This window comes from Sorex fumeus, unplaced genomic scaffold (genome assembly GCF_029834395.1).
Source record: "Sorex fumeus unplaced genomic scaffold, SorFum_2.1 ptg000098l, whole genome shotgun sequence".
NCBI classification, from domain to species: domain Eukaryota; kingdom Metazoa; phylum Chordata; class Mammalia; order Eulipotyphla; family Soricidae; genus Sorex; species Sorex fumeus.
In genome coordinates this window covers 25,572,099-25,581,006 of record NW_026606155.1, presented here as the reverse complement: position 1 = coordinate 25,581,006, position 8,908 = coordinate 25,572,099, and the positions used below count along the sequence as shown (strand labels likewise).

Here is an 8,908-nt window from a genome sequence, read left to right as displayed (position 1 = left end):
CCCAACATTTCCACTGGCGACTGTCAACATAGCTTATGACATGAGCACGGTTTCTTTTTTTGGTTATTTTTTTCTTAAAAAAATGCATTTAAAATTAAACAGGTGTTGTTTGGACTTTTTCCCCCTTAGAAAATGTTTTTATGTCAATGCAGAAAGCCTAGAGATTTGTGGGCAGTTTTGTGGTGAGCTTGTGTGTGTGTGTGTGTGTGTGTATGTGTGCGTGTGTGTGTGTGTGTGTCTTAAAGCCAGGTCCTTTGAAAAATTGTTGGGAAAAGGTCAATAGGGCACAAAAGACTGTTTTCTACAAGTCCAGGTTCCATGGAGCTTATGGTAGCAAAATCGCTTTTTTTTTCCCCCCGGGGGCAAGAATTAGCCCTCAGACTGGAAAAAATGCTTCATGAGGTTCAACAAGAAGCAGCAATGGGACAGAGAGGTGAGTCGCTGCAGTTCCTCTCTCAGGAAAGTGTTTTTCAATGTGGGCCAGCAGAGGTGGAAGGAGTCCTCTCATTTTCTTAGGAGCCTGTAAGTTTACACATGACTTCAAGACCTCTTAGCTGGGCACACTAGGGAAGGGAAGGGTGAGGGGAGCTACAGGATGTTTCCCGAAGCACCAGCCTTTCCTGGCCCACTGGTTGAACATTTCCTGCCCAGACCCCTGTACCTTCCAGGGGCATTTCTACTTGATATTCCCTTTAGCTGCCTTTTTCCTTTTTTTTGCCCTCTCGCTTCCACCTGAAGGGCTTCTACGTAAGAGGGCCATTGTAGACACAGACACAAGGAGGCTTGGGCAGGGAGAACGATAATGACATCTTTGTTTTTCACTTGACTTCAACGTATGCATATACAGGATCCACCTGGAGCTCCCATTCCTGCATGCCCTATGGAGGGTGGGGGTGGGGGAGTTGGGGGAGAGGCAGATGGTGTATGCAGACTGACTCCTCTCCCCCCATACCATCAGCCCTCTAAAGTATTGGGGTGGGGAGAAAGAGAAGGAAGACAGGACCTCTATGGAGCCAGAGTGAGTGGGCAGCGGTTAGCCAGTGAGAGTGGTACGGAGTGGGGAAGGTGGGGCTGGGGTGGTGGGTGAGGGGGTGGAGGGTTCTGAAAATAAAATTCATGCTAATGTCTGTCAGCTCAGACCTCAAGTCCCGTTACAGCACCTTTATCACTAACTTTGGAAAGAAAAAGACAGAACAAACAGCAACATCAACAACAACAACAACAACAACAAAACCCAAACAAGCAGAGCCACAGAGAGAAGAGTCCAGGCACCACCACCCACGGGGGCTTGAGCCTGGCAGCTGAATATGAGACATCGAGGAACTGAATGGGACACACCAGGGAGCCCCCACCCCCAAGGCAAGGCAGAAGCCAGTGGTGAGAGAGGGTCCCCCGACCTCTGCTCTGGGTCAGGGACCCGGTGGGGTGATGGAGTGGAGGTTTGTTGCGTTGTTGGTTTGTGTTGAATTAAATACTTTGTATGGTGGGTGTTTCTTCCATTCCATTGGCGTGATGAAGACACTGCGCTTTCAGTTCACTGCCAGGGCCAAGGCCGGGTGACATTCCTGGGGCTGGGTGGTGTGTGTGTGTGTGTGTGTGTGTGTGTGTGTGTGTGTGTGGGCGCGCGCGCGCTGCGGTGGCCTCTCCCCGACACCCCTGCCCAAAGAGGTGCCCCCCCAAGAGAAGGGACGCACCCTTGTCTTAGAAATCCCGGAGGCCTGGTCCCTTCGCTCAGAACCCCTTGATGTAGCAATAGGCCTCCAGCGTGGCAAAGAGTATATAGAGGAGCCAGAGGCTCACGAAGAGCCACGTGGTGGCCAGCTTGCAGCCCCGCGGGCCGCCCAGCTCCCCGCCCAGGTGCGGCCGCCGGCGGTACAGGAGCACGCTGACGCAGACGAAAGCGAAGATGGTGAAGAGGGTGACGGAGAAGGCCAGCGTGCCGGCCGACACGTGGAACTCCTGTCCCTGCAGGGCCCAGTAGATGGCGGCCACGGACCAGGCCAGGCCGATGCCCAGGAAGACGTTGACGGCGTTGCTGCCCGTGACGTTGCCGATGGAGGCGTCGGCGTACACGTCGTGGACAGCCGCTGCTTTGCTGGCAAACGTATCTGGGAAGAGAGCACAGAAGAACGGGAGCTGGAGGGGTGGGGGAGGCTTGAGAGGTGCAGGGCCCTGCATTAAGGGGAGAGTGGGGTATGTGTGCAAAAGGTAGTGCAGCCAGAGGCCAGAATCTGGGGGCTCCCTTCCTGGTCTTGCAAGCTCTGTCTGCAACACGCTGCGTCTCTAGGTTTTGGCACCTCCTCCTCCTCCTCCTCCTCCTACTCCTCCTCCTCCTTTGCCAGAGTCTGCTCAATTCCCACGGGCCTTTCCGGGTGGCAGACAAACTGAGTAGGTTTATTGTTCTCCCTAAGGAGGTTGTTATGCCGTGACACCTCTCCAGGGAACTTCCGAGTATCCCAGGCGCTGCTGACAGTCCTTGTGGGGGTGACCACTCACTCCACTTCGGCTGCCTTGCAGGCTCTGTGCTGGGTGCTTAGGGAAGGAGCATGGGCAGTGAACTGCATCTCGGGAAGAGGCTGGGCAGTGGATGCATGGAGCATGGGACCTGGAGGGGTGTGGGCTTGTAGAGAAAGGACCGTCTGGGACAGGGAAGGAAAAGGAGGCCAGCAGGCAAGGAAAGGAAGGTCAGGGTCTCAGAGGAAAGAAGTAGGCAAGTGGGCTTTGTTCCTAAAGCCCTCCCATAAGACCCTTTCCAGCCTCTGACCTGCTCTCCAAAAATTTCAGCCAAGGGCTGGTGTGATAGCAAAGAAGGTTGACGAGTGCTTGTTTGCCTTGCTAGAAGCTGACCTGAGTTCAATCCCTGGCATCCCATATGGTTCCTCCTGAGCTCGTCGGAAGTGGTTCCTGAGTGCAGAGCCAGGAGTAAGCCCTTACTATGCCGGGTGTGGCCCATGAACAGAACAAAATCCCAGCCAAGACTTTCCACCAGTTGAGCAAGCCATAGCATAGTCTGCCATCGTCTCCTCCTCCCAGCTATGGTGTGGAGCCACCTGCAAGCATCTGGAGGCCCCGCAAGATACCTCCCTAATCACTAAGACAATGATGGTTGGAGGAATCCGTCGGGATGGGAGATGTGTGCCGGAAGTAGATAAAGGACCAAACATGATAATCTCTTGTTATCTGTATTGCAAACCCTAATGCCCAAAGAGAGAGAGAGAGAGAGAGAGAGAGAGAGAGAGAGAGAGAGAGAGAGAGAGAGAGAGTGAGTATGGGGGAAATTGTCTGCCACGAAGGCGGGGGAGGGTTGGGAAAGGTGGGGTATACTGGGGACATTGGTGGTAGAGAATGTGCACTGGTGGGGGGATGGGTGTTTGATTATTGTGTGATTGAAACTCAAACATGAAAGCTTGTAACTATATCTCACGGTGATTCAAAAAATAAGAACAATTAAAATAAAAAGATACTTCCCTACCTGCTGGAGTCCCCTCAAGATACCTCCCTATCTGCTCTATGCTTGCCTCTTTTGGGGGTGTGAGACACACTGGGCTGTGCTCAGTGGGCTTGGAGGACCATATGAAGCACAAGGGATCAATCCCAAGTTGACCACACACACACACCAAGTGCCTTACTTGCTTCACTATCGCTGTTGCCCTGGGCTTGCCTCCTTGTCACCAATTTTCTCAGACCTCCCAGAGGAAATTTCTTTTTGCTTTATGTTGTCTGTGACTTTGCTTTTCCGTTCCTCTTTTCCTATTGCTTCTGGTCCTCTCTGCAGTTTCTTCATTGGGGGAGGGGGTGGTGCTTCCTGGCAGTGCTTTGGGAACCCAGGTGGGACTTGGCTAACTGGGACAGATGATTCAGTGCTCAGGTCTGGCAGTGCTAAGGGCTACCAGGACCACACCTGGCAGTGCTCAGAGAAGGTCATTCAGTGCCAGAGATCAAACTTGGGTTCTTCTCTTCTCTTACAAGGCAAGCAGCCCTGACCCCCCCCCCCCCCCCCCGAGCGATCTCTCTGTCCCCTTTCTCCAATTTCTTTCTCTCCCCATTCTTTTTCCCCACATCTGTTTCTTCCTCTCTGATAGTGTAGGTCTCTCAAGTTGTGGAGAACAGAGACTAAGGCTTTGCCCTCCATGAAGCCTTTCCCGTGTTATTCAGAGAATCTCCTACTGTTAACCCATCTGTTTTCATGACAGCCAAACCTCCTGAATCTCATGTGTCCACATCACCCCACCAGTCTGGACGAGAGTTTGAGGATGAAATTGTCCTGGAGTGTGACGCCCATGGAGGTCCTCTGCAGAAGCCTGTGCTCTTCCGGTCCAGCCAGCAGTCCTGTCTGTTAAGATATGTCTCCTATAGGAGGGTGTTGCTTTCCTACAGCCAGGAAGAGGCTAGTTCTACTAAGGGTTCAGGCACCCCGGAAACATGACTGAAAAAGGAGCTTGGGGGGAGCCAGAGGGAGAGTATAGCAGGTAAGGCATTAGCCTGCCCATGGCCAGCCCAGGTTCAATCCCTGGCCCCTCATATGGTCTCCTGAGCACCTCCAGGAGTGATTCCTGAGTGAAGAGTCAAGTGTAAACCCTGGGCACTGCCAGGTGTGTCCCAAAACCAACAAAAGGAGAAGGAGCCTGGGAACATGCAATCTTCTCCTGTTAACTGCTCCTTGTCTATCCAGCCCAGCTGCCAACACATTCCCTCTAAACACTGTCCCTGGCCCAGCCTAGTCCTGGGTCCTGGTTTGTACTTGCATAGCACTCGTATTTCTTCTTTAGAACTTGTTAAGCGAATTCAATTAGAGCAACGGAATGTGGTCTTCTTCATTAGATTATAAATTCCATATAGAAAGGGAAATGTGTTGGTATTGGTTGGTTCAGTAAATATTTTCCTCATGAAAGACTATTTACATTTGTCTTTCAGAGTTTATAAGAAAGAATATATAATTCATTAGATAAAGGACAAACATATGTAAGCTCCCTTCACCTGTCTTTCTGGGAGGCCTGATGCTCACAGGCATCCTCTGCATAGCAGGATGAGGATGCTTGCGGGCACGTCTACCGTGACATCTTCAGATAGACTCATTTTGAGCCTCTCAGAGACTGCCAGTGGGAGTCAGTGCCAAAAGTCTTTGAATTACACTGTTCATGGTCCATTCTTATTATGTGAAAGTTAAGAAATTGGGCCACTTGAAACCAGGGACATGATACAGGGCTTAAGGCATATCTCTTGCATGCAGCTGCAGCTGACCCCGGTTCAACTCCTGGCACCACAGGATTTTCCCAGAGCATCAGCCCCTGTGTGATGTTGAATGCAGTCCTGGAGGCCCCAAAGCATTGCTGGGCGTGGCCCTAGAAGATGACCAAGCACAACCAGGGACGACCCTGTAGTCTCCAGCGCTGCAACACCTGGGTAATGTTGCAGCTTCAGGCCCTAGTACTCAACCACCACCCTGTTCGCCAAGCAGCCCCCGCCCCCAGCCCCTGGGCACCTACTGAGAACACTGCCCCCTATAAAAAGGGAAATAAATTGGGGTACATACTTAAATTGGAACTTAACCTTCTGTGGGCTTCAGTTTCCTTATCTATCAAGTGAAATAACTGAATAGGGCATGGGGTAGGTTATAGAGATGAAACATGTCCATTGCTTAGTGTTTCTGGTGCCTGAAATGCAATGATTATTAGCAGAATTATCATTCATCTCTGATTGGTTCTTGTTTACCTCAGGGATGGAGGCTCTACTCAGCTCACTACTGAGTTGGTAAGGAAGGTAATGATGCATGGTGTAGGGGTCATTTGATCCAACTGCAAACCAATCCCCACTCCCTCATTCTCACCTGGCACAGAGGTGCCAAATGCCACAAAAACAACAGCTGTGACGGAGTCCTTGAGGCCAATGGTGCATCCGAAGTGGGAGGCTAGGTCCCCGATGATGGCTGTGAGCATACCAATGATGAGGATGGACACGACAAAGCAGGCCCAGCCATGGCAGTACTCTGTGGGTGGCACACAGGCGAACAGAACCTTCCAGAAGACAGTCAGGAAATGCATGACGTAATCAAAGCAGGAGGGCAGCCTCTCCTCACCCGACTCATCCTCATCTTCATCTCCTGCTGGCAAGAAACAGGCCCAGGCCAGGGTAGCCAGGTCAGTTCCCCATGCCTAAGCACATTAAATCCAACCACAGCAGGAAGGAGATGCCACCCCTTCCCTGGGCAGCAAGGAGTCAGACCCAGCAAAACATTTGGGGGAATAAGTTCAGTTGTCCTGTTGGTCAATCTGAATGAAGGTCACCAGGTACATGGGGAGAGAGAGGGCAGAGGAATAAGAAACATGCTATTTGTGGCTGGAGTGATAGCACAATGGGTAGGGCATTAGCCTCACATCCCATATGGTCCCCTAAGCACCGCCAGGAGTAATTCCTGAGTGCATGAGCCAGGAGTAAGCCCTGTGCAATGCCGGGTGTGACCCAAAAAGCAAAAAAAAAAAAGCTAGAAAAAGAGATTTAGAGGCAGGGTGGGAGAACCCAGTGGGTCAAGGGAGGAGAGGGTTGGAGGCCAGGGGACTTGATTGCTGGGATGACAAGAAGTGTGATCAGCTGAGCATCTACTCTTCTCTGGATGTGGAACTCCTCTCCAATTTTCCTGATGCCAGTACAATAACCTTGTACTCCTGGCGACTCTCTATCTCCAGAGGGGTGGTTGTCATTCTAGATCATGTGGGCATCCTTGAGAGCCCGTGACACCTCCAGATAGTGCACAGCACAGAGTGGGAAAGGGCCCTGTTTGTCCTTGTCAGGAAACATGGGCAGATGTGTCCATTCAGCAGTCTGGGAGGATGGGATGCTCTGAGGCATGCAGGGGGTCATGTCAAGGACATCCAGAATCATGTTTTGACTCAACTGCAGGAAGCTGGTGTCAGGACAGGGTACCCAGCTCAGCTTTGTCAAGGTGAAGAATCTGCCAGCTGGGGTCCACTTGCTTCTGAATGACCTCTTGCTTCTGAATCTTAGAGCTAGCATTTGAAAGAGGAGGGTTTTAGAGCCCATGACCTACATTCCATTTCTTGTCTCTTTAAGGGCAAACTCAGGTCACAGAGTTTGGAGTTTCTGAAGGAGCTGATGTGAAAAGTGGAGCAGCAACTCTCTCCTTTTGCTTGGACTTTGGGCCCCAGGGATCTGATCCTGCGGGTTGCTATGCCAACAAAGCCTCATGAAGAGACAAGGCTAGGTGCCCTCAGCAGAACAAGGAGGCCTCAGTGGTGCTGAGGAGTATCGGTGGTGGTGGCTGGAGTTCTGCCTCCCCTTTTCAACCCTCTGTCTTTAAGCCTGGGGCCACAGGTTGTGTTTGGATCACCCCCGAGGGAACCGGAACCAAAGGCCACATTCAGGAACATCCAGGGCATGACTTGTCAAAGTCAAGGCAAATCTTTATACTTAGAAAATTGAACCAGTTCCCCATTGCACAGCAAGGTGCACCAAATGAAGGATAGGAAGGGAGAATGGCTATAAGCATTTATTGAGCTTGTGTTTGATACCAGAATCCCACTTCCCTCTACCGGTGTTGGATTATACCCTTCCCTGATTGTTGCCTTTGGGTATTTACTATTCCCCTGCTATATTTCTTTATATTGCATAAGAGAGATCATTCTGTGTCAGGACAGGAAGTGTCTTAAGCAGGATAGAGAGGCATACTGGTCATTTCAGGGCCCAGGAGATAGTATGGTGATTAGGGTGTGTAGTTGGCATGCACCTGACCCAGATTTTATCCTTGATACCATGTGGTCCATCCAGCACTGATGAACACAGTTTGGGAGACCCCTGAGCACTTCCAGGGTAACCCATGTTATCCTGGCACTGTAGGGCTTGAGCAGCACTGCACCCTCAGGCCTCTGTCTTGGGCTGCAAGTCCACTTGGCCAAGAATCTATGATTGGACCCCCCAGGATACTTGAACATGATTGGGAGGGCCCAAAAGAAAAATAAGAGCAACAAGAATAGAACAGTCATTTCAGTTACAAGGTAGATGCCCCTGAGAGCAGCAGGGTTAGATCTGGGAATGGGTTTCCATCACATGGTCCAGGCTTAATCATGGCTAAAAGAGCCTTGGTTCTTAAAGAAGATACCCACAAGGATGTAGTTCAGTTCCTTCTAGGCCATTCCTTTCCATCCATCTATTTTCCTTTTACTGTTCTGGGAATGCTAACACAGATGCCTTTGGGAAGGAGGAGTTGAAGCATGGAAAAGATGATCTGTCCCCATTCACAAAGATGGAAAGAGACCCAGGACTTGAAAAAAGGGTCACACTTTCTAGTTACTCTATTATCCTCCTCCAAAGTGACCCCACCAGATGGGAAAATGGCAAAGACAAGTGGTAAGGACCCTGGACACATTCCCAGACATTGGTGAGCTATTGTTGTGACTAGACTCTTCCTTCTTGTGTGCTGCCTGCTTTTCCTATAAATACCAGGTCCCTTACCCCCCACCTCCAGAGAGCCTCTTACCTGCACTGACAGTGATGGCCTCCATGAACTGGTCCCTCCAGGAATGGGTCCCCACAACCAAGGCCAGGTTTGTCTTCTTGATGAGTTTGTCCACTGTATTCTGTCAAGAAAATAAAAACTTGGAACTATGAGGTTATAATGCTCCAAAGACTAAGGAGTTTGGTGCTTTATGGGCATAAAAGAAGCCAGTTAACAAAGCTGCATATGGAATGCCCTTGGGTGATACCTTCTGGGAGAATACGCCTATTTTTTTTGGTTGTACTGCTGGATTTGGCTATACAGAGCAATGCAATATAGAATAATGGCAATGATGGCAATAAATTCTTGCTCTGGAGGAGTGAATTTCAGTATCTTTGTTTTAAAATATAATTAAATAATAGTGATGGCACATCAAAAGGATGTTTAACTCATTTATTC

General features: G+C 50.4%; 1 protein-coding gene across 5 annotated transcripts in view; it reads right to left on the bottom strand.

The window, feature by feature from the left end:
• Nucleotides 1-358: 358 nt before the first annotated feature.
• The window catches only part of SLC8A3 (solute carrier family 8 member A3), a 168,932-nt gene continuing 160,382 nt past the window's right edge, over nucleotides 359-8,908 (bottom strand). For 4 of the 5 annotated variants that reach the window (XM_056133835.1, XM_056133834.1, XM_056133833.1 and 1 more), the window contains 3 exons: nucleotides 8,492-8,591; nucleotides 5,828-6,103; nucleotides 359-2,108 (listed from right to left, as the gene is read on the bottom strand). In XM_056133835.1, coding sequence (XP_055989810.1) covers nucleotides 1,732-2,108; nucleotides 5,828-6,103; nucleotides 8,492-8,591 — 753 coding nt within the window. In that variant the 3' untranslated portion in view covers nucleotides 359-1,731. The remainder of the gene's footprint in view (nucleotides 2,109-5,827; nucleotides 6,104-8,491; nucleotides 8,592-8,908) is intronic. The other variant, XM_056133837.1, reaches the window with a different exon arrangement.